Source organism: Typopeltis vanoorti, chromosome 6 (assembly GCF_054136105.1).
Source record: "Typopeltis vanoorti isolate ZY-2024b chromosome 6, IOZ_Tvanoo_1.0, whole genome shotgun sequence".
NCBI lineage: Eukaryota > Metazoa > Arthropoda > Arachnida > Uropygi > Thelyphonidae > Typopeltis > Typopeltis vanoorti.
Genome location: NC_143554.1, coordinates 5,887,607 through 5,914,456, shown reverse-complemented (window position 1 = coordinate 5,914,456; position 26,850 = coordinate 5,887,607). Strand labels below are relative to the sequence as shown.

At 35.3% G+C, this 26,850-nt stretch overlaps 1 protein-coding gene across 4 annotated transcripts in view; it reads left to right on the top strand.

Annotated features, from left to right (window-relative positions):
• The window catches only part of LOC150105260 (uncharacterized), a 235,239-nt gene that overhangs the window by 37,218 nt on the left and 171,171 nt on the right, over nt 1–26,850 (top strand). For all 4 annotated transcript variants that reach the window (XM_090394025.1, XM_090394026.1, XM_090394024.1 and 1 more), the window contains 2 exons: nt 9,345–9,449; nt 21,376–21,558. In XM_090394025.1, coding sequence (XP_090250151.1) covers nt 9,345–9,449; nt 21,376–21,558 — 288 coding nt within the window. The remainder of the gene's footprint in view (nt 1–9,344; nt 9,450–21,375; nt 21,559–26,850) is intronic.

Sequence of the window (26,850 nt, the reverse complement as noted above, 5' to 3'; positions counted from 1 at the left end):
CTCATGGAATCCAATCCAGTACTTCTTTTGTCCTCCATTATGTTGTTTTCGAGCAATATGCCCAGGCAATGGCCGCTTCAGGTGCTTTACTCTTCCTATGATGTCAGATACTTTGGTTTGATTTCTTATCCACATATTCCTTTTTTGATCCAGTCTTGTGACACTAAACATACTTCTTTATCATCATCATCTAATTCCTGACATCTACCCTCAAGGGGGTGTACAGGATATGATAAGACTACATGAAAAATTTACATCATTACTAACTTCCTATCTACAATTTTCCTCCAAATCAGTCTGTTACTTGTCAAGACCCCAACATTATCAGATCTTATATTTCTATTCTAAGGCAGCGCTTCCCAAACTGGGGGCCGTAGGTTTTGTTGAGGGGGGATCGTGAAATAATGAAAACAAATTTAAAATCTTTTAAGACGAAGTAGATTTTTTTTATCTTAAAAGAAATGTATTTAATTTTTATTATTTATTTTTTGTTATTTTTTATATTTGAATGGAAAAAATCACACATTGGTGTTGGTTCACTAATTTTGCTTCCTGCGTATTTCGGCGCTTAATGAATATTAGTAAATCTATGGTTATTCATATAAGTTTCATTTCAAAGCAGAAAGTTAAGAATTACAGTTTCAAATATTTCACCTGATATTGACTTTTTATGTAGCAGTATTGAAACACATCCATCACGTTAAATTGTTATTAAACTTCTTTTATCCTTTTAATTCTTTCTTTATTACTAATCGTTTTACGTTTCATGTGCTTGTACTGCAAAAATACAATAACAATATATCTATCTATATAAAAATATGAGATAATGTGCCATGTCAAATGTGTATGTAAGATGCTAAAAATGTAATATTTGCATTTGATTTTGCAATATTCACTGTGTATGTTTTGTATTGAATATAAATACAATAAATATTATTATAATATATGTCTATATTACGATTTTTTTCGAGGGGCCATGAAATATTTTAAATTTTCCAAAGGGGGACCCTGACATTCAGAAGTTTGGGAAGCACTGGTCTAAGGCACTTTGTACCATATCAATCCACCTATATCTTGGTCTTTCTCTAGGTCTTCCAGCCAACCTGGTAGAGAACACTTGTTTTGCTAATCTTTCCTCACCCATTCTGTTTAAGTGACCATACCACCTGAGATTAGCTCTGCTAACGCATTCTTGGATGCTGACAATGTCAAGTTCTTTCCTAATATCCTCGTTTTTTAATATGATATTGCCATTGATGCCATCTGTTCACGCCTCTAATCTTTCTTAGGACTCTCATATCTGTGGTCTCTAGTATTTGGTCAAGTGTTTTACTTCTAACCTAGCTCTCAGATCCATAAGTTAAAACTGGTTTGAACACTGTCTTGTGTACAGCTAATTTAGTGTTCTGACTAATTTCTCTCTTCTTTCCATACTAAATTGTGTTCTTAATTTTTGAATTTCCTTTGCATTTAGTGTCCATATTTCATAGTCATATGTCAATATAGGAAGAACATTAGTTAAAAATGTTTCAGGCATAATGATAATTAGCTTTTAAATATTGACTAATTTTCCAAATGCTTTCCATCCAAGCATTGTACATCTTTTTAATGATATTTTGTTACATTGATATCTGTTGTCCTAAGTGTATGTAATGATTATTATTATCTGATCTCATTGTGGGAGGTACACATTATTGCACACAGGTCTCATCCAACTGTGGCTTATACTGATTCATTGTCTACATTCACAACACACTCAGGCAATGCATTTCACTCACCGACCACCCTCCATGCAAAGAAATTTTCCCCATTCCTCTACTCATATCCTCCTTATACAGTTTCCAGCTATGGCACCTCTTGTTCTATCCCCCCCCCTCCCATTTTATGAAAAATCTATTCCATTTCAACCTGATAACAACCCCTGATTAGCTTATATGTCTCAATCATATCCCTCCTTTTACTTCTATTCACAAGGCTTTGCAACTTATGTTCTCTCAGTGTGTTCTCATACTCCACATTCCAAAGACCTCTGACCACCTATGTGAATCTTCTCTGGACCCTTCCCAACATATCCACATCACCATGAAAACCCTGCAACCAAATCTGTGCACAATAATCCATATGAGGCTTGATCAAGGCCTTATACTATGGCATCATAACCTCTCTATTTCTGCATGTCAGGATCCTCCACAATATTGCCATTATCCGATGTGATGTCTTCACAACTTGTGCAGTATGGCCCCTGAATTTTAGGGCCTTGTCCATTATCACTCATAGATTTCTCATCTCTTCTACTTCCTTTAAAGTTTCCCCCACGAAGTGTATACTTTGCATTCCATCATTTCTTACCAAATCTCATGTGCTGACAGTTCCACTTATCTGCTCGTTCATGCAATCTATTCAAGTCCTCCTGTAAGGTTATAACATCTGCTTGACTCTGCATTGCTCTCTCCAATTTTGCATCATCTGTAAACAGCTGCATATCACAAGTTAAGCCCATCCCAGTATTATTAACATTCAAATTAAACAACAATGGTCCCAAAGCTGACCCCTGCAGCACACCACTAGTGACCTTCCTCTTTTGGGATAATGCACCCTCATATATGACTTCTGATACCTATGTGACAGCCAGTCATTGATCTAACTCAGAAGTCGGTTATCCACTCCCATCTGTTTCGATTTATTTAACAGTTTGTTGTGTGGTAGTCTGTCAAAAGCTTTTTCAGAATCCAAGTACACCACTGATATTTCCACATGACCTACTTGTTTAATTTCCTCATTATTGATTTTTATTATTTCTGGTTGGTCATAGCTATTGAACATTACTTGGAACTTCTTTAGGTTTATCTTCACCAGCTGTTTTGCTTGCGATTTGAAGTTCATGGATATGAATGTAATTCATGTGCACTTGAAATAAAGATAACTGTCATCTGCAAAGCGTAAATAGCTTAAATATCTTCATTTATCTTCAGACCTTTTCTCCCCAATCAAGAAATTTGAATATTTCTTCTGGGCATGCTGTGAATAATTTTGAATATATTGTGTCACTCTGTCTAATATTTCTCTGTATTTCCACAGTAGAGATGTTTCCATTCAAATGAATTGCTGCTGTTGCATTGGTGTATGCTGATTTGATGGTCTGATGTATGGTTACTCCACTTGCTGGTTTTGTAATGCTTTAAGTATTGCACGAGTTTTTATTAAATCAAAGGCTTTCTCGTAATCAATAATACCAAGCAGAACCATACTTATACTTTTCCAAGGTGGCGGCAGTGGAAGGGGGGGGGGCGATGCACTAGAGTATACTAGGCTCCCCTTACAAAATGAATAGATGAGAAATCAAAACAATCAATATATCAAAAAATTTTTATTACATTTATTAAAAAACGTTATTCTAAGTAAAGGCAATACATATCAAACACAAATGTTAAACTAGTGCTAAGTAAAGACACCACAAATGTTTTTTTCCTAGACTTCTCTTTCACAAATGTATCAATAATATCATCATAATTCAAATTATTCTCAACATCATTTTCACTAAATAACAATGATAAATTTGGCATTTTATCCTGATGCAAAGAGTTCATAAATAATTCTTCACCTTTTTAAGAACAGAAAATGAATTACCTGTTCGCAGTATGACCACAAACAAGTTGCAGATACAAAAAATATATGAAAATATATAGTATTTGCATTTTTTTTATTTAAAACAGGACATATGATCTATTTAGATATTGACTTGAAGCAATGACACCATTTTTCTGAGCTATTTATATATATTATAGTGATGTAGGAAATTTAACAGAAAACAATCATAATTTTTTTTATGTTCAATTTTAATTATTTATACTTTTAATCCTTCAGTTTTAAATCTCATTTTTTGGGGCCCTTAAATTGGCCCTAATTTTTTGGAGCCCCAGCTAGAGCCTCGTATGTCTGTGCATAAGTACGGCCCTGAAACTAAGACATAATGGTAACTGATATTCATCACATAGTTCAATAATCTGTTGTACAACTTGATTATGGTCCATTGTACTAAAGCCACTTCGAAAGCCTGTCTGTTCTTTTGGTTGTGCTAAGTCTACAGTCACACAAAGCATATGAACCAAGACTTTTGTAAACATTTTTAAACCACCAATAGTACTGATAGGTCAGTAGTTCTTCAGGTCTTGTACTTCACCTTTTTTTGTGTATCATAATTAAGGTATTCTTCTTCCATGTTCTTGGTATATCATTTTTCTTCAGACATGGGTAAATAGTTTTACCAAGATTTTGTAGATCATTTCCTCACCTACTTTTAGAAGTTCAGCTATAACTCCATCCTCATCTGCATCTTTTCCATTTTGTAAATTTTAGATGCTCCATATAACTTCTTCTGGTAGAATCTGTGGCACTTACATTATTTCATAGTTGTCTTTTTCTTCATTTGATTTGTCATCCTGATATAATACTGAGGGAAAATTCTTCAGTTCTTTTTGCTACAGCATATCTATCTCTGGTTGTAGTTCCAGCTCATAGTTTGACTGCAACTATCTGTTTATTGTTGTTCATCAATTGTTCTTTGACTTTTTTGAGACTATGGTTGTTTTCAGTTGTTTGTTGTATGAATTTACAATTCAATTTTCTTATTTCTTCTGATACATTTTGATTGTTTTGCACAATTCAGTATATTCAATTTTATTTTGTAGGTTATATGCTTGTTTCATTTCTCTTAGTTTCTTCATAATCTGTTTTGTTTCTTCAGAAATTTTGTCTTGTTTCTGTTCTTTGGTTCCAACTATTTCAGTTGAGCATTGTAAAACGTTTAGGGTAATCATATCATTATTTTCTGATAGATCAGAACTTCAACTTCCTGTCTACTAACACTCCAAGATCCCTAGCCTCATCAGTTTCTTCTAGCATAATCCCACCAATTTAATATGACATTGGATATCTAATCACTCTGAAGTGAAAGACTTTACATTTACTGACATTGAACTGACATCCATTTTCCCATGCCCACAATTCCAACCTATTCAAATCATTTTGCGAGTACTGCACAACAGCAGTATTCCTGATTACTCTACCTATCTTTGCATCATCAGCAAATAGCTGTATGTTGCTTGTCAAATCCTTCATAGTATCATTAATGTAGAGATCGACTAACAGTGGACCAAGCACTAATCCTTGTGGTACACCACTGGTTACTTTAAATCTTGCAGACTCACATCCCCTGTATACCACTTTTTGATATCTGTCAGTCAGCCATCCTCTTATTAATGCTAATATTCTATAACCCAAACCCATATTCTCCAATTTATGCAACAGTCTACCATACTGTATTCTGTCAAAAGCCTTAGCAAAATCCAAAAGTATCATGGCGTATCCATTCTCCTTGTCTAGTTCAATGGCAACATTGTTATAAAATGTGATCAAGTTGCTAAAACATGACCTTCCTTTAGTAAACCCATCTTGCTCATTGCAAAGTAGAGATTCACTGTCAGCCCATTTCTGTATGTGAACTAACCAATTTTTCTGAAATCTTCACCACCACTCCTGAGATACTAATTGGTCAATAGTTGGATACATCGGTCTTTGCACCACCCTCTTATCTGGAATACGAATTACCATACATTCTTTCCATTCCTGCAGAATCTTCCCTGTTCTGAGACTCATATTAAACAGCCTGGTCAAAGGAATAGCCAGTTCAGCTGTGAACACTCTTTTAGCACACGTGCTGATATCCCATCAGTCCCTGTTGCTGAAATCTTATTCAGTTTGTGCAACAGCTCTAGTACTTCACCCTTATGCAGCTGAGGTTCTTCATCCAGTGAAGATGTAGCAGTGAGCTCAATGTCTCTTACACCAGGTTGATAGCTTTTAACAAAATGATCACTCAATTGAACAATCTCTTCTGCATCTGTAACCCTCACGCCATCTGCATTTAGAAAAGTTATTCTTTCATATTCGTTCTTTCTTTTACTTGCAGCACATCAATAGAATTCTTGTGGGTTGTCTTTAGTATGCAGAGCCAGTTTCTTTTCATACTCAGACTTTGCTTTCTGTACAACAGTTATGACTATTTTAGCCTGCTGCTTATAATTTTCATAACAGACATCATCCTTATGCACACAGTATTCCTTCCACGTCATTCTTTTTTTACAAATCGCTTGCTTAATAAGATTAAGCATTCATATTACACATCCATTTGACTCCTATCCTATTTATTCTCTGAACTCTTGGGACACATTCTGATATGGCATCATTTAAGTATTGTTTAAATGCTTTCCATGCACTGTCGATATTCTTCCAATCCAGCAACCAATCCCATTCAACTGAACTCAGTATACTCCTCAGTTAGTCATAATTTCCTGCTCTGTAGTTCAGGATGTAACCTTTTCTGAATGGAACATACATAAACTTAGTCACTTTCCATGCGAGTACTGCATGATCACTGTCACCAACTGGATGCAGAATAAATCTTTAACTGAAACACAATCTAACACTCTTTGAGCTTGATTTCCTTCTGTCACATGCTGCTTGAGGAAGTTGTCTGGCAACAGCTCAATAAATGCATTTGCATTCTTCTCATGAGATTCTACTGCTACCCAATCAGTATTTGGATAATTAAAGTCTCCCATTATGATTACCCTTTTCTCATTCATCTTTTCTATTTGGTGATGCATTTCTTCATCACTAGCAACTGATCCACCAAGTCTGTAACAGCAACCCACTATGTAATTGATCTTGTTTGATTCCACTTCACACCAGATGGCTTCAAACTCACTACCCACATGAAATACTGTTAGTAGTAGTACTACAGTCATAGGTCTCAACTCTAACTGGATTCAAGTCATCCAATATCATTAGCAGCACATCCCCCTCTCTCCTATCCTTTCTATCCTTCCTAAATATAGTGTATCCTTTACACTTGACACTAGTTAGTTAGTATGTCTGTGATAGCCTGGTCTCACTAATGCCTACAATCTGAGGTCTCAATATATTGACTAAGGCAAGAAACTCTACCCCCTTTGTTTCTGATACTCCTAGCATTCATGTACAGATATAATAATATACCTGCATGTTCTTTTGTATATTCTTGTCTGCAGTCTGCATGACACAGTTGGACAACTTGCAGATCTTTATTCTTCTCTAGTGATTATTCGTGTTGACATCTTTGCACACGTTTGATGGGTCTGAACCGGACGAACACAAAGTCAAAATCATTCTCTCCTCATCGATATTTCCATGAAAACCCATTCCCATCATTGACACAATTATATAACATTGTCGCTCTTAAACCCAGGTAAGGTGTCCATCTTATGCAAATCAAATCTTCCCTCAAACTCGCTCCACACATCCAAAAACTTGCATCCATTCCTTCTACACATGACCTATGCATTGAAACGTTTGTCATCATAGCCCTTCTTTGTAATTTATGTTTATCATATTCATGTTTATCATGCGAAAGTGAAGAGCGAGGTAAAATACTGACGATTTTACCTCGCTCTTCACTTTCGCATCTTCCAACAACCCTTTCATGTCCTCTCTCTCTCTCTCGTACTGAACTTATCGCTAGTTAAGTTATTAGTACCTACTACAATTACGATTTCATTTACTTTTCTTTTGTTTTTGAATTGCTTCCCTTATATTCTTAATTAATAATTAATTTTTGCTCCAGAAAAAATCAAAATTATAACTCTCTCATCAATTGCATGTTTTATTATAGTCACCATACCAAATAACATCTTTCTTTTTACAAACAATGTCACTTACTTGATTTCCATCACTTCCTGACTTACCTGTTTCTGTGCTTTGTTGTTTCTTATTTTGCTGCTTAATGTTCTTTTTCTCCCTATGCTCATTTAAATGTCTGTCTACTTTTTGTAATTTTCATGTCATCACTCTGATGATATGCTTCAATTTTGCTATTTTGAAGGTTAATTCATTTTTATTAACCTTCTCTACATCTCCAATAACCTTGTTAGCAGGGCCAGCCTTCTTATTCTCGCCTGCGGTGCTCTTCTTAGCATATGTTTCTTGTGCATTTTTGGTGCCATTTTAAACTTATTATTGAAATATTTTAATAAAAATATGTTATAAAATACTAAATACACTAAAAACACTAAAATCTACACTAATATACTATAAAATAGTAATTTTCTAAGGGAAAAACACAATAAAACAGACAAAAATCACCAATTTTACACAAGCGCTAAATTCAATTCACCGACCAACCACAATGTATCCTTGAACCAGTTATTGCTGAGGATAAAGTCAATTTCACTAGTTTCTCCATGTCCACTTCCTATGTGTTTTTTTTTTTTTTTCTTGAAAAAAACATTCATGATGTACAGACTTTCTTTTTCTGCAAATTCTGTTAGCCTTGCTCCTCTATCATTTCTCATGCCATATCCAAAATTTCCCATTGAGCTTTCATCTGATTGTTGTATACCAATTCTATTAAAGCCTTCCATTACAATTCTGAAATTATGTTTTCATTTATTGTATAGTTTGAATACATCATGAAAGAAGTTTTCAATTTCTTCATCAGTATGACTTATTGTTGTTGCGTCGACTTGGATTGATCTTGAGAGCATATCTTTTTGAGATTTGGACAATACTTGCTATTTGATCTGATACACTGTCAAATTCTATTATGTTGTTCTTCAGTTTTTTGTTATTCCACTATTTCTTTCCTTATCTTGGCTTCTATAATACAGTATGTCTCCATTTTTTAATTGAAGAATTTCTTCACCATTACATCTAATTTTACGCAGTCCAAGAATGTCTCATTTTAGAGTCACTTTAGCTCTTCAGATAGTTCAATGGCAGCATTATCTTGGTTATCCATAGATTCTTAGCATCGTCTGCCTTCGTATTTAACTGCCTGCTGCCGTAGGTAGTAACAATCTGGCCTCCAAGAAATTATATTCCTGTTTGATGACAAGTTTTATTACAAGTAAATTAAGTAAGTTTTTATCTGTATGGAATGGTGTTACTTCTTTATGCAAATTTCACTCATCTTAGAAGATATGAGCCATAATTCACCATGTTGGCCCACTTCGGATTAGTGATTGGCAACATTTTCACCCAAAATTTTCAACATTTTTGGGATCATCAGTCCCAAAACCAATGACCCGTGGCTTTATTCAATATATTCAGAGCTGCCCTGATATCCAAATGGTCAGGGTTTCCCCCTTTCTGCCACCTGGGGACATGCTCAGTAGCTAGTATCAGCATTCATGATATGAAAAAGTCTGTAGCATTAAAATGATAACTTTTTTAATGCATACTTTGTTGTTATTTGTTCAATGTTAGTTTCATTGTTAATTATTATAATGCACATACTTTTTATATAACAGATACTGCTACTGTATATCACAATGAAGAAAATATTGGAAAAGTGATTAAAAAGTTGCAGTCCCATGGACTAAAGAGAGAAGATATTTTTATTACAAGTAAATTGAGTAAGTTTTTATCTTTATGGAATAGTGTTACTTTTTTATGTAAATTTCACTCATAAGATGTTGTGACTTATATCAGTACTATGGTTAAGTTAAGTGTTGTAGTTTGGTGTAAACCATCTGTATGTATTATAGATGTCTTACAGTATTTTATTTAATTAAGTCTATAAACTTAAATTTTCTGTTTGTGATTATCAGCTTTTCTTGTTAGTGCAGTTATATGAGGAGAGCACAATTGTTTTCCTAAATGATATATATTGTACATTGTTTATATTGTGGTTACATTATTATTATTGAACAAAATGAATGCAGTGAGAAATTCATTTGATTAAAGTTCATGTATCTGAAATAAAAACTGCAATTTAATGTTTTTGATGTAATCAAAAATAGTTAAATTTCATTAAAATGAAAATACTTCTTTTACCAAAAATATAAGATTTGAAGTTGAGCACTGTTTGAGGTTAATAAGTAATGGCGACTCATTTCTCTAACATGAAAATGACTAAATCAGAAACTGGAAGTATTACGTGTGCTATGCTGGAACATGCATGAGTGAAATGAACATGGTAACTAGGGAAACAGCTGAAAGAGAAATATAGGGAATTTTGGAAATAATAATGGAGAATGTTGTTTGAAATCTTATGTAGAAAGAAAAATAGTTAAAAGTTAAGTATTCTTAACTTAATATTTGATAGCTATTAGAGAAATACAGAAAATTTTGGGAGTCTCTGTAGCTCAGTCGATGTAGATGAAGCCCTTTGGTTGGAAAGACCTGGGTTCGATTCCCGTCTATGACTTGAGGAACCTTTATCTGGTCTCTTTCAACTATAGGTGAGTTAGTCGGTCTCATATGGAAGTAGAGGGTTTTTCGTCCCTCAGAACAGGCAAACCGGCCCTGTGAACACACACAGATTACAGTCATGAATACCTACAACAATATGTGGAAGAGATAGGGTCCTAACCACATGTTGTTATTCACCACATGAATGGGAGAAAATTTTGGAGCTTGATAATGGTGTCTTTCTTGTAGAAAGGAAATGTTTAAGTTATAAGTTATATTAAATGTTATGTTAGAAGAGTAATGATGCAAGATAATATGTTATACAAGTTGAGCTTTAATAGTTGTTTGTTTTTCCTAAGAAGAATAAAGCTATGAACCTTGAAAAAGATGATAGGAAAAGAGAAAGTAAGTGAAGACACCTGGTTTATGCATCTTTTAGAGGAAACTGGCAACTAAAATTTCAAGCGTTATCTGTTGTTCTTTAACTGAAACACAAGAGTGCTTGAATTTAAGGATTTATGAATCCAAGGTTGAACTTTCCATTTTCTTAATAAAAATAAGAATCTGCAGTTGTCTGTACATTTTATAAGAGAAGATGGATCTAACACAAGATTTGTGATTTCAATTCATGGTCAGCTCATTAAAGAAAGTAAGAACAGTTGGCAATATCATATCCCCTTAGTTGGATAAAGATGTTTTTACTTCGGAAGAAAAAGATAATTATTTTTCTTAATTTTCTGTTAAGAAGGGGTCCATGTGGTTAGCCGAGTAGCCATTGCCTTCGTAACCATATGCCTGGGAAAGGAGCATCCTGGGTTCGATTTTAGTCGCTGATGAGAGGAGCTTAAGGATCTTTCTCAGACATAGCCAAGTTAGCCGGTCTTGGGCATGGACATCAGCGTTTTTCTCCCCAGTTTATCTGGGGTTTTTTCTCCTGCAAGCACACACCCCATGAACAAACACGCACACGGATTACAGTCAGGAATACTTAAGTTCCAGCCATAGGCCTAATTCGTCAGCTATGCCAGTCCCGAGCCAGCCCAGATAAAATTTGGGGGAATTGAGATGCTGCCGTACTTCCCTATAAAAGGGGCCTCACGGCCATTATATCATCATATGCTATAATAATGTTAAGAAGGGATATATGTGGAATTACAAAGCATGTAATTACAATCACATGCTTTGTGGAATTACAAAGCATGTGATTGTAATTCCACAAGCTGAGGATTCAGCTTGCAATAGTGCCATGGCATAAGAATTTATAGGAGAAAGATGATGGTGATACATGGGAGGTGATTGAGGGGTGTTTACCTAGAGTTAGAAGGGCAAATCAGATAATGGATGAATAGTTTCATTAAGCAGGAGTTGCACATAAAGGAAAAGTTGTGCAGGAATTATAAAGAAAAAAGGTGATCAGCATACTCATGAGAAGTCCTAAGGTGAAGCCAAGAAGGGTTACTGGTATGGTATGGTAAGGAAGCTAATTATAAGAGAAAGCTAGCTGATGAGGCCAAAAGAAATACTAAAGAGTTCTTTCACTATGTAACAAGTAAAAGGAGGAATGACTATGGAAGGATGACTTTAAAAAATGCTGATGGTGGGGAGGTAACAGAAGCAAACCAAATAGTTGAATTATTGAGTGAGCATTTTGCAAGGGTCCACCATCTAGACATTGTAATGGTGATATTGTAATGCTGAATATGACATTGACTGATGGGAGAATAGAGGTTGAAGAAATGGAGATGCTTAAAATGTCGCTGAACTTCAATGCAAACCCCATGTATTATGAGAACGGGCAAGGGAATTATCAAGCTGTTGACCAAGCTGTTTAAGTATCAGGGAAAGTGCCAATGGAAAGAGGGCAGAATAGTCCCAACAGCATAAAGGAGGCAGAAGTAGCAAATTATAGACCAATCAGCATCTCAAGAGTAGTGTTTAAGGCAGGGGTTCCCAACTCTATGCCTGCGGGCACCATGGCGCCCGTTGACCAATTTGTGTGTGCCCGCCGCTGTTCAACCATGTGCCGTATAGTTTGAAATAATCACGCAACAATTCATGGCATGCTATATGACGCATGCGTTAATGACACATGACGAGTATTAAATGCATACAATGTAAAGTAGATGCGCATTCGAAGTTGTTCATTCCAGTTTAAGAACTGGAATATCATCATATTCTTCTAATTATGAAGCACTGGCCAGTGAAATGCAATGCCAAAGATCACACTAACTTACTTATATATATATATATTTAAATTTTTATATAATGTAAACTTTTAAGTAATTAAACATTTAATTATAATGTAAACTTTGTATGTATTCATTTAACAAACGAATTCAAAAAAATTGCTTGTAAAAATAGATGGTTCCCGTCACCATATTGGTATTTTAGAATGTGCTCTAGGAAACAAAAAGGTTGGGAACCGCTGGTTTAAGGTATTGGAGAAATTGGTGAAAGACAGAATTTAAGACTGGGTGAATAGGAATATGATATTATAAGGGACAATGTGGCTTTGTGAAGGCCAGGTCTTGCCTTTGTGATTTGCTTAATTTTTATAGTATGGTGATAGTGGAGTTGAATAAGGGAAGTAGCTGCACAGTGATATTGCTCTACTTTGCAAAGCCATTTGACAGGATTCCACATAGAACTCTGTTGCATAAATTAGAGCAAATATGAATGGATATGAATCTGGTGATTTGGAGTAGAGGATGACTAATGGAGATATCAAAGAGTGGCTTATGCAGGAAATAAGTCCAGGAGAAGGCAGGTGGCCAGTGGTGTATCACAGGTATGCCACTAGTCTTTCTAACTATTCTTATGTCTTAACTCTAGTACATGGCCAATACTTGGCTCTCTGTTTAATTTATACATCAGTGATGTAGGAAATGGCTTAATGGGATATATTCAGTTGTTTATTGATAATGCAAAACTGGAAAGAGCCATGGTAAATGAAGGAGATGTAGAGTTCCTGCAAGGAAGACTTAAATAGACTAGTTGTATGGGAAATGGCTACCAGTCACATTACACTTTTTCCAAATGTGTAATGTGATGCATTTTGGAAAGCAGAGATCATATGCCAATAGTACACAGCTTGTGATCAATATACTTGTAGATTGATGCAACTGAATTGCAGGAAACTGATCAGCCCAGGGACTTGATGGTGATTGTGGACAGGGAGTTGAAAATTAGAGGTATAGAAAAGTTCTTATTTCCCCTACATAAGGCCACATCCAGACTACTATGTGCATACCTGACCACCTGGATTCTGTGTGTGTGTGGGGGGGGGGAGGTGGTGGAGAGAATCCAGAGGTGAGTGACAAAGACCATGCCAGGTCTATGGAATGCACTCTATGAGAATACATTGAGGTCTGTGGGTTTCAAAAAACTAGCTGATAGGCAAAAAAAGAAGAGACGTGATTACAAACAAATTATTAGAAGAGTTTTTTATAGGATTGACACCGAAGACTTTTCAGTACATGGCAGGGAAGGAGAGAGAACAACGAGTCATCCATGGAAATTATGTAAGCATGTGGTTAGCAAGGGTGTTAGGACTAGATTTCTTGCTTGGAGAATAGCAAATGTTGAAAGTTTTCCCACTTGGTTATACTATAAATTAAAGATGCTAAGAAATTATATTCTTGGTTTAATCCTTTATTCAAATATAAGCATTATACTTGGATAAAGTATAATTCTTATACTCGGATAAAGTGAAAACCATAAGTATCTTCCCTTTCACGGATATTAGAGGGATGATAACGTGTACTGTTCTCTCTGTATCAGAGCATGCCTTGATATTGCTTTGTTCAGCAAATCAGGACTTGTTTATAAACAGTGCCAATCCCCATTGGTCTTTGGTCCAGTTGATGCAGAACCTGGCGGCTGATTTCAAATATTCTCTCCTGTAGTGCAGGATGGGGCATGCAGACTTGGTTGCCTACATCAGTGCTTCCCAAACTTATGAATGCCAAGGCCCCCTTTGGAAAAATTAAAATATTTCAAGTCCCCCATCGAAAAAAAAATCGTAATATAGACATATATTACTATAATATTTATTGTATTTATATTCAAGATTTCGCGTTTGTAATCTTTTTTGTGATTGATTGAAAAAACCTTTGAAATGAAACTTATATGAATAAGCATATATTTACTAATATTCATTAATCGCCGATATATGAAAGAAGCAAAATTTGTGAACCAACACCAATGTGTGAGTTTTTCCATTAAAATATAAAAAAGAACAAAAAAGAAATAATAAATGATAAAAATTAACTAAGGTTCTTTTAAGATTAAAAAAATCTACTATCTTAAAACATTTTAAATTTGTTTTCATTATGTCACGGCTCCCCTCAACAAAATGTACGGCCCCCAAGGGGGCCGTGGCCCACAGTTTGGGAAGCGCTGGCCTACATACAGATCACCTTCATGAAGTTCTGCACACAATGAAATAGATACTAACATTCCTCTAGCCAATGCAAGCTCAGATTGTAGCTGATTCAGGATAGCCCTCCTGTTTTGGCAAGTAAATAATCTGAGATATCAGTCATCCACTGTGGTTGTAGCCCTTGGCATTCCTTTACTTTAATTCCAGGATGCTGTTTGTGACTATTGGAATTGGTTCCAGTCTGTGAACTATGGAATAACTCACATGCAGTCAACTAGCTACCTCTGCCTGACTTTGACCAGGCTCTATCTTACGATGGCTTGCCACCTGAATTCATTGGTTGAATGATGTCTTGCAGCCACAACCAAGAATTTTTCTATCATAAAATGGGAAAACTGTTCTGGAATGCTTGCTTTTGTGCCATGTTTCATTTGCTTATACTGCTGATAGTGCCACTCATTTGTATATGATAACTGGACTTAGCATGACTTTTTTTTTACATAATGTACCTAACTTTCATTTTTTTTTTCTCCTGAGTTATTGCAATTTTTCTCTTTGTTTCTTAATTTATGAAATCCAGTGTTCAATTAGGATCAAACTTATGCCTTAAATTTCAGTATTGCAGTTTAATACCACTTACAGCCAAGCGAGAACACATAATCATTTGTAAAATTTCTCACATTCCAGCGATAAATTTTACACTGGAATCTTTCCTCTGGAGTGCAAAATTACTTTATCAAGCCACTTCAGGCCTCTTATAATCAGGTGGATATAGTTTTACACCATCATTTCCTTATATGTACTCTGAAAGTGATTTATGCCATTTGTGTTTGTACTCCACATCCAGACAGTAGTCTGGATGTGGCTTTGTGAAGTTCATATTTTTACTACTCTTCGGTCAGTAGTTTTATTTCAAATTAATCTGTCATTTGTTAGATCTTCAGTAATGCCAATTCTTACATTTAAATTTTATAATGCAGTGTTTTCCCAAATTTTCAGTATTTTAAAATTTTAGTAAGACAGACATTCCCACTCTTAGACAAAAGCAGTTTGGAAGAAGTTAAAATAATTCATTCAAACACAATTAATTATAAAGATATTTATTTTTAACATTTGCATTAAAATAAAATAAAGTTTGAATCATGCAGTTGGAACATGAACAACTAGGCATGGTTCTAATAGAGGTTAGTCGATAACACACCTAGAGACTCATTTTGTTTGGAACTTCCTATGGATTTTTAAGTTATTGAAAAATTAATTATAGAATAAACCTCCACTTATAGTATTTTTGTCTGTAAATTGCACATGTTCTGAAGGCTGATTTTTCTGTATGCAGGATGAAAAACCCCAGTTTCTGGGAGAAAAATTGCATTAATTAATTTACTTAATCCTGTAGTAGATTTGTTTAAGAGTAACATCTGCATAACATACATAACTGAGTTTAATACCATATTTTTCGATAGATAACGCACGCTTATCTATACAAAAAAGTCTAAATTCGTTAAAAATGAACATGTGCAGTATACATTTGAAAGGTATGAGAGGTAAATCAAATGTAATAACAAAACTAAGGTAGAAGTATTACTTAATATTTATTGAACATTACACTATTCAAATCCAAAAAATTCTTCATCAGACTCAATATTGAAAGAATCATTTGCGTTAAAAATTTCGTTTGGTATTTCTTCAGCTTCATAATCATTGTCACCGGACACCACTGCATTCCCTTGTGCTTTAATGAAACCATTTCTAACACACAGTTTTCACTTACAGTAGCCCAACTTTCTACAATCCATGTAACTATATCTTTATATGATGTTCTTTTCATCTGCCCTGTTTTGTTATATTCATGAATGCCATTCATCATCCAGTCTTCCCACTTAGCCTGCAAATTGTCTTTGAATGGTTTATTTACTGCAAGATCAAGGGGTTAGAGTTTTTTTGTTAAACCACCTGGAATGATGGCGAATTTGGAATACTTACAATTGTTTTAACTTCTGCTGTTGTCTGTGCCCTACACAAATCTGACACTAACAAAGATTTTGGGTTGAAAAATGCCATTTTTCTCTTTCACCACATATTCTCCAACCAAAATTTCATAACCTTGGAATTTATCCAACCTTTATTATTAGCAGTAACAATAATCCCCTTTCATGATTCCTATTTTTCTTTGCTATTTCTACCACTTCAAGCTTGAACTGTGCTGTGTAGGATTTTCTCCAAGAAGTACTTCTGTCTTCCATGGGTAATTCAGATCTAATAACAATGCAACTAGTTACAAGAGAACGATTACTAGCAACGCACGTGCTTTTAAAGAATTCCTCCGTCCTCTGTCTGTACTTCCTAACTCTACCGCTAGTTGGGGCATGCGTGTTATCTATACATCAAAAGGAGCGATGAAAATGTTGGGGATGTGTGTTATACATTAGGTGCGCATTATCTATCAAAAAATACAGTATATCTTATTTTGATAGGAGGTTTAATGTTACTTTCTTTCATCGTGTGATCAATACAGATGACAAGTAGTAGTAGTGGAAATAGCATGCAGCCTACCTTGTAAAATTGAGTGTAAGGTAGGGTGTTAAGAATCTCTCAACACTTAAACAATCAGAGAAATTTATGTTAAAACTGTGTTAAGTTTTTTATTTTCATTTTTTTTTTATTTTATGCATTTGCAATGTAAAATTTTCAGAATGAAACATTACAATCTTTAGAGGTACCTGTGGCATAATAAATTAATAATTTAACACGTATAAAACCAACAGTAATAACTTTAACGAATTACAAGTACAAATATTTCGAACTGAAAGTAACAGTACATCATCAGTGAAGGAATGGAATACAAAGTACAGAACATCTTATGCAACCATCAATAAAATAATTATTTTTAAAGAATTATTTAATATTATTTAATATTATAACTGTACTTTGTATTCCATTCCTTTAACTGTTTGTTTTACACTGATGATGTACTGTTACTTTTAGTAAGAAATATTTGTACTTTTAATTCATTAAAGTTATTACTGTTGGTTTTATACTTGTTAAGTTATTGAAACATTACGATGTAAGGAAACCTATCAATGTATTGGCATGTAAATACTCTCTCTCTCTCTCTCTCTCTCTCTCTATATATATATATATATATATATATATATGTGTGTGTGTGTGTGTGTGTGTATATGTATATATATATATATATATATATTGTGCAAGTGAGTGAATGAATGAATGCATGCATGCATTGGACTGAATTGCCAGCAACATAGAAGCATGACAGCATTATGAAAAACACAAAGTGCTATAAAATATTCACATATTCTTCTACCATATTTGTCAGCCAACACATTGAATGTAGAGTTCTGGGCATTGGATGGAACACAAACTGCACATTCAGAAGTGAGGCTCGCAACATGGGTTTCCATGGTAGGACCATAACATGCAAGCCTCACATTACCTGAATCAACATGAAAAGTCATCTTCACTGGTATAAAGAGAATGTACAGTGAGACGTGGAAGCTTGGAAAGTTGAGTTATTGAGTGACGAATCACACTACACCCTCTACTGAGCAGATGGACAGGTGTGGCGGATGCCAGGTGAAAGTCTCTTTCTTACCAGAGTGCATAACCCCAACTATGAAATTCGGAGGTGACAGTGTGACAGTATGATCCTGTTTTTCCTGGTTTGGCCTCAGACCTCTGTTTGTGGTGCCATGAACATTGAACTCTGATAGGTATCTGAACATTGTGGGTAATGCAATCCTGCCTATTTTGTTTGCAGCAGCCTTATGACATGGTACTGTAACTGCATGGTTTGTGGATGTGAATGTTACCACACTTGACTGGCCTCCGCAAAGCCCTGATCTCAACCCTATTGAACATCTGTGGGATGAATTGGAGCATCAGATGAGGTTAAGGGATATCCATCCTATTGTAAACTGTTTGCTATTACTTGCTATGCTATTTATAAGCCACCATTATTATTAATTACATATATATATATATATATATATATATATATTCCTTTCTTATTCTCACTATTCCATCTTACTATTGCATACTTAGTTTATCTACCTTTTGCACTACGAGTTTTATGCTTATGGATACTATAAAATTTATTTGATAAAACTGCGCCACCAGTATCTTATAATTGACATAAAACTCAGTAATACAGCCGGTTGATTTCTCTCTCTCTCTTTATCTAACACAAATTCCTTCAGTAAAACTTTACACAAACAGTCATGATCTATTTGCACTTAACTATACGCTTCGGCTATCTTACTTGGTTTCCCGCTCTTAAGTTCGTGTTTATTTAAGGACAGTGCATTGTAAAATAAACAATCAGGCGACACTCTATTGACATATAATTAAAACACATTTATTTACATTAAAAAAATAAAGCACATTAAATAAGCAATAAGGAGGTCACTCTCTCTCTACCTATCCTTATACTTTTGGTATAAAGAAACAAATTTTTCTCTTTTCAATATTAAGTGACTATACAATATAATTACTCTGTTACTTCCTTGTTTAAGAAAATCAAATTAAATTGCTGAGACTAATTTACTCATAAAGAGATTAGCTAGCTATGGCAAGTTATCTTACAATTTATATTCCAGTTAACAACAAATCAACAAATCAGAGTACTCTCTTATAGATATTTCTTATTACTATTTCTTATCAGTCCATCTATGACACATCTCCTAGATTACAAAAGAATGTACATAAAAAGATGGGACACACTTACAGAGGCTCTTTGTCACGACACCTTCCAAAGGTCCTGCATCAAAGTCTGTATGGTTTTTCTTTCATCTCAGGCCTTAGGTTTCCGTCAGGAGGGTCTTGCTTCAGGGGGGGCATTTCGTCGGAATAACAGCAGGTCTTGGACTGCAATCTTCCCGGTACTTAAAAGCTCAGGCAAGAAGTTTCAGCATACAGACTTGAAGATCGCTCTGCGGCTTTTGGCTTAGGTTGACTTCCCGCAGCGCTAGGACATCCGACCGGCACTTGGCATCGGCTTTCTCCCAATTTTTTTCCTCTGGCGTGGGTTCACCATAAAGTCTGGTTCTCTGCCGACTTCCTCTGCTCTCTCGGCAACTGGGCCTTGCCTCCTCTCTATCTTCGGTAACTGCACCTCGCCTCTCTCTTGTTTGGCTCAGTCCACTTTTATTTTTGCCTTCTCGGGACCTTGCCCCAAGGGTGGTAAACCCTGAAGAAATCTGCAGTTCTCCTTGATCTTTTTGTTAAGGCCAACCCATTCTTTCTTCTCCTCTGTGCACATTTTTTTCCTTGTCTTCTCTTGTTGGGCAGCGGAAACTTCTCTGAAACTAGCAGATCTCTTTAATACTAACTTTGAAGGTGTACATGAGCAGAGCTCGCAAATAACTTTCTCACACACTTAATCGTAAACAACTTTCTTGTGCTCTTATACATAGCTATTATACAAAGTTCCGATGGCAAAGCATTGCCTTTGTTTTTGACATTCTAGAAACTTTAGTTAAAACAGTAAATACAATCAATTCCCATAGGATTATTCACATTAATATTTAACATAAAATACATAGAGACAAACAAAGTTATTTTTGTAACAGTTCTTGTGAGACTTGACCTTAGTAAAAATCGATGTAAAGCACTTTGGTATGCCTAAGTTACATCGAGTTTTACACTATAACAGTCCAGGACTTCATTACACACTTACAGGAAATATGGTCCAAACCCATTGGTTGCTATTGTATACTTGTGGAAAAGTATGCCCTGTTAGATTCTTGCAGTCATTGCAGTGAAAGGAGGTCCTACATTTTATTAAGGTGGGCACCATGGATTTTTATATGGTGTCTGTTGACTTCTTTCCAAGAAGTGTATATGCAGTACTATATACTGTATGTAGTAGTGGCTCACTAGAATATTGCATTGGAGTGGGTATCTCCCAAACAGTTGGAAAGTGCTTTGAACATTGGCTTCTTCTGTACCATTCCCAGCAAGTTTGAGCACTTTTACCAGACAGTCATCATTATTATTTGTCACTGGTTTCTGCAACAGTGTATAACATCTCATCAACAGTGATAAACCATCTCATCTGTGAGCAGATGAGATGGTTTATCACAACAGTTGTGTGTTGGCCAATTAAATTCCACATCTATTTATCTTTCAAGACACAAACCCTTCTCAGTCCTTTGGAGACAGATTATTAGGACATTATGTTTTGCCAAAACATACTGCCCCTATTAAATCTGCCACAGTTCAGTCCTGAAGTCCAGAGATACCTTGATCAAATGTTTCCTGAAGGATGGAATTCCTAACCTAAATGCTGTGGATTTTTATTTGTCTAGCTATTTGTGATTATTGCTGTACTTTATCCCATTAGAGAGTGGGATGAATAGCAAGATTATAGTGAAATGCATCAGATGTTAGCTGAAAACTTGCAAATGCCTGATGCATTTGCAAGTGGTGAGCCTCTCAACAGCTGTGTGACTGTCTTTAAACACTTTCCCTGACGTATGTTCATCCTATAGCAGTTATTTTGCTGATTACCAAGAGATTTATGCTTATTTCTTGACATTTTATCTTCTGTCTGCATTGCAGGTTGTATGCATTAATGCTGTCACTGTATATAATGGGCTTCTCAAAATGCAAGTTTTCCAGACCCTTATATATTACAAAATTTTCAGTAGTTTATGTTATAGAATATAAAGTTTCATAGGTGCATGGAATCATATTGAATATGGTAATACACCCGTGATAAAAAAATATTTGCTTTGCTATATTTTCAGGCCCATCGGATCAGGGAAAATGTAAAGAAGCATTTCAGGCATCTCTGAAGCGGCTAGGAATTGAGTATCTAGACATGTACCTTATTCATTGGCCTGGTATTAGTAGACAAAAGCCTGACAGTCCACAAAATTCTGTGTTGCGTCAACAGAGCTGGCTACAATTAGAGGATTTATACAAGGAAGGTATAGTATTGATGTAATAAGGCATAAAAAAAGGTCATAATAAATTTTATTAATAAATCACTTCTATAATGCATTTGGATAACAATGATGCCCTTTGGTTCAGCTGCATGCTTTAATCCATTTTGTATTATTTATAATGGCTTCTGTCTGTATCTTGTTTTGATGATGGGAAACACTAGAAGAACTAGGAACAGATAGAACAAGCAAAATATGAAAAACATTCAAATCAATCCTTTAGTTGGTTGGAATCTATCTAGAATGTAAGGAATCTAAAGGAAAGCTCTTATCATGTGGTAAGAGCTGTTCATCTAAAGATGAGCTATATAATTTTGCATTTGTATAAATATAGCAGGATTTTTTTCTCTCAAAAACTGGGTATACCTGCAGTTAAGCCAAAACATAATTATCATAAAGTCATCATCAACATCAAATTCCTGCCATGTACCCTCAAGGGGTGTACAGGATATGACAGTACTACATGAAAAAATTACATCATTACTAACTTCCTATCTACAATTTTCCTCCAAATCAGTCTGTTACTTGTCAAGACTCCAACATTATCAGATCTTATATTTCTATTGTCTAAGGCACTTTGTACCATATCAATCCACCTATATCTTGGTCTTCCTCTGGATCGTTTTCCTGCCAACCTGAGAGAGAACACTTGTTTTGCTAATCTTTCCTCTCCCATGCTATTTAAGTGACCATACCACCTGAGATTAGCTCTGCTAACGCATTCCTGGATGCTGACAATGTCAAGTTCTTTCCTAATATCCTAATTTTTAATATGATATTGACATTGATGCCATCTGTTCACGCCTCTAATCTTTCTCAGGACTCTCATATCTGCGGTCTCTAGTCTGGTCAAGTGTTTTACTTCTGACCCAGCTCTCAGATCCATAAGTTAAAACTGGTTTGAATACTGTCTTGTATACAGCTAATTTAGTTTCCGACTAATTTCTCTCTTATTCCATATGAATTTATTCAATTGACTTCCCACCATACCAGCTTTGCTGATTCTGTTGTCTATTTCTATATTTAATTTACCATCTTCAGTAAAAATCGTGCCTAAGTATCTGAAATGTTTTACTTGTTCCACAGGTTCTCCATTCACAACACAGTTGACATTTTCAATGATTCTGCCTATTTTCATTGTCTTTGTCTTTTTATTGCTGACCTTCATACCATATCTATTACAACAGCAATTGAATTTAGTCAGAGAATCTTGCAGACTTGTAGCGGATTGATTTATTTAGAAGTATAACATCATCCACATAAAGCAAAGAGCTGACATTAACATCTCCAATTTTGATATCAGGTTTAATACCACTTTCATTCATAATGTGATCCATATAGATAATGAATAACAGAGGGGATAGTGTACATCCTTGTCTCACACCAGATTTAACATTAAACCATCTTCCTGTACTTCCTTCAATTCTAACTGCTGACTTACAACTCAAATAAAGACTAAGTATTGCTTGATATAATGCCCCACTGACACCATATAACTGCAGCGTATTGAATAGCTTCTCTGTTGGCACCTTGTCATATGTCTTTTCCAAATCGACAAAACTCAAATACAGATCTTTGTTATATTCCCATGATTTCTCCACTATTTGTCATAAAGTGAAGATCTGATCTTGACAACCTCTATTTGACCTGAATCCATCTTGTTCTTCACCAAGCTTTTCTTCTACAATTCTTCTCAACCGTTTCTCAAGTATACTTACATAGATCTTGCCAGGAACACTCAGTAGGGAAATACCTCTGTAATTCTCACATTCAGTTTTATTTCCCTTTTTATATATGGGTACTATGAGAGCTCTACTCCAATCATCGGGAATTCGTCCCTCTGTCCAGGCTTTCTGAACTATGCAGTGCAGCCACTGTAAGACTTTTATACCACCATACTTCAGCATTTCTGGTCGAATATCATCTACTCCTGGTGCCTTTCCACATTTCAAGCCTTTGATGGCTTTTTCTACTTCAAGTATGGATATGTATTCCTGACTGCATGCCTGGTCAGTGTGTTTTATCACTGTGCTGTCATCACTGCTTGTTTCATTTAGCAGTTTTTCAAAGTAATTACTCCATACTTCAAGGATATCTTTTTCTCCTATTTTCATGTCACCTTTATCATCTCTAACAGGAGAAAAAGATATCCTTGAAGTATGGAGTAATTACTTTGGGGCAAATATGAGAATGGGGTACTGGACGAATGGGATTTATTTGTGCCTATGGTCCCACGGAAGCTTCTTCAACAACCTCCAGAATATTTTGCTACCTTCTTTATATTTATTTTCTATATTCTTGCCAAAGTCCTCCCATGACTTTTGTTTAGCTAGTTTTACACACTGTTTAGCTTTCTTACATTTGTCTCTGTATTCTGTAAGAGTAAAAGCTGACTTATTTGCCAGGTACTTTTGATATGCTTTCTTCTTTTCCTTCACTGCCTCTTTAACTTCCTGTGTCCACCAGGGAGTTCTGATTTTTTTATCCTTGCACACAACCTCACCACATCCCTCTCTCAGAATCAATCAATGTTTTCTTCAGAGTTTGCCACTGAATCTCCAAGGTTTGATTCCTGTTCTCAAACTCTTTCATTTTCTTTTCAATAATCTTTCTGTATTTTAGTCTACAGTTCACATCTGAGAGCTGCTCAACTTTTATTCGCTTTAAGACTTTCTTACATGTTATTCTTTTCAATATGAAATTCAATTTTATCCTGCTCAAGACTAAATAGCGATCACTTCCAATTTCAAATTCTCTGTACACTCTGGTGTCCTGCACCAGGGAGAAAACATCACTATCAACAATAACATAGTTAATGAGACTTTTCTTATTCCTAGCCTCTTCTCTCCATGTGAATTTGTGCACATTTTTATGTTGGAACATGGTGTTAGTAATAACCAGTCCATGTCCTGAGCAGAAATTCAACAGATATTTGCCATTATTATTAGCTTTGCTCTTTTCTCCAAATTTTCCCAGAATATTTTTGTATGTCTCACAATCATTTCCTACTCTGCTATTTAGATCCCCAACAAGGACCAACTTTTCTTTTTTCATTGTGTCAGTTGCTTTTTCTAAAGCGTCAAAAAATTCCTCCACTTCTACCTTAGTAGAACCTTCTGTGGGACCATAGGCACAAATAAGTCTCATTGCCAAGTTCCCCATTCTCATATTTGCCCACATTACTCTACTTGAGACTGACTGCCATTCAAGAAGATTAGCCTCGTATTTTGTGTTGAATACTATGGCTACTCCTTCTTTTCCTTGATTGTCATTGCCTGAATATAACATTTTGTATTTATTGCTCAGAAAGATCTCACCAGTTTTGGTCTTTTTTGTTTCAGTCACCCCTATTATGTCGATCTGGTACTTATCTAATTCCTCAGCTAGCTCCATTTCTTTGTCATTCAGGCTTCTTACGTTGATAGTACCGATCTTTAACTCTGGTGATGTTGAGTTGGGGTTTGTTTTCATATTTGTTCCAGTAGCTGACTTTTTGCTGTTCGCCCTGGTTCCTATCATTAAAATATCATATCTTTATCATAAAGTCATAGCTTTAAATTATAGTTGACAAGAAATTATATTCTTGTTTGATCCTTTATCTAAGTGTAAGCAAACAAAGTTTGTGCATGAGGTATTTCACAACTAGGTTACATTTATATAGATGCTGTTGACTTCATCAGTTGTCCTAGATTTCCATAATGCAAAGCCTACTTTCTTTTGGACATGTATATTGATAGGTGTTAAAGGAAGGGTCCCTACTCAGACGGGTTTGACTTTTATTGAAGTCTTTCCAGCAGGAGCTGGACTCGGGAAGATGTCAAGGTTGAATTAATGCACAAATCATATTTTCCATATACAAGTAGTCAGAAAGGTTCATCACCTTATTATTAAAATACTCTGGATCAAAGATACTTGTAAAAAGAAAATTATTTCTACATTTAGCCTCTGTATACAAAACAGCCACTAGGCTGATATGTCACTCCAAAAATTTGTTTGCTTACACTTGAATGAAGGGTTAATTTCTTGACAAGTATAATTTACTTTGTAATTGAATGGAAAAGCATTCTACAAAAGTCATAGTTGCATTGGCATTATTATTAACAAGAAACAACAACAACAACATTGACTAACATAGGGATGGTCATCAGAAAATGCAAAGGAAATTACAGGGATATCCAACTATTACAAGCATTAGAAAAATTTTTCTAATGCTTATCACTTGCTAGCCATATTTTTTTTTTTAGAAAAATGCAAATATTAAATAAATATATTTGTATACAATAATGGATCATAAAAGTAACTTTTTATTAAATTATATATTTAGTTTAATCCTTTATCCAAGTGTAAGCAAACAAAGTTTGCACCTGAAGTATCGTCAGGACTGGGGCAACTCGTGGTAAAGGTGGTATAAGTTCTCATCACTTGCCTTAGTATCTCCCATAATGCAAAGCGCATCTCCTTGCAGACATGTATAATGCTATGCATTAAGGCAAGGGCCACTACCCAGACTGGTTTTGTTTATTGAGGTCTCATCAATGGGAGCCAGACCCAGTGGTGGTGATACTAAGGTGGAAGTAATGGAGAAGTCATATTTACCCATACGAGTTGCCCAAACGCATCACACCTTATTATTAAATTACTCTGGATTAGAGAAAGAATGTTGGAAGTTTTTTCACTTGGTTAGACTATAAATTATGTATTTAGTTTAATCCTTTATCCAAATGCAAGCAAACAAAGTTTGCTTACACTTGCTTTGCACCTGAAGTATCTTCAGGACTGGGGCAACTTGTGGTAAAGGTGGTATAAGTTCTTATCACAGTTGTCCCAGTCCTGAAGATACTTCAGGTGCAAACTTTGTTTGCTTACACTTGGATAAAGGATTAAACTAAATATATAATTTATAGTCAAACCAAGTGAAAAAACTTCCAACATCTTTCTCTAATCCAGAGTAATTTAATAATAAGGTTTGACACCTTTTGGCAACTCGTATAGGTAAATATGACTTCTCCATTACTTCCACCTTGGTATCACCACCACTGGGGTCTGGCTCCCACTGATGAGACCTCAATAAACAAAACCAATCTGGGTAGTGGCCCTTGAATAGCATTATACATGTCTGCAAGGAGATGTGCTTGGCATTATGGGAGATACTAAGGTAAGTGAGGAGAACTTATGCCACCTTTACCACGAGTTGCCCCAGTCTTGAAGATACTTCAGGTGCAAACTTTGTTTGCTTACACTTCGATAAAGGATTAAACTAAATATATAATTTATAGT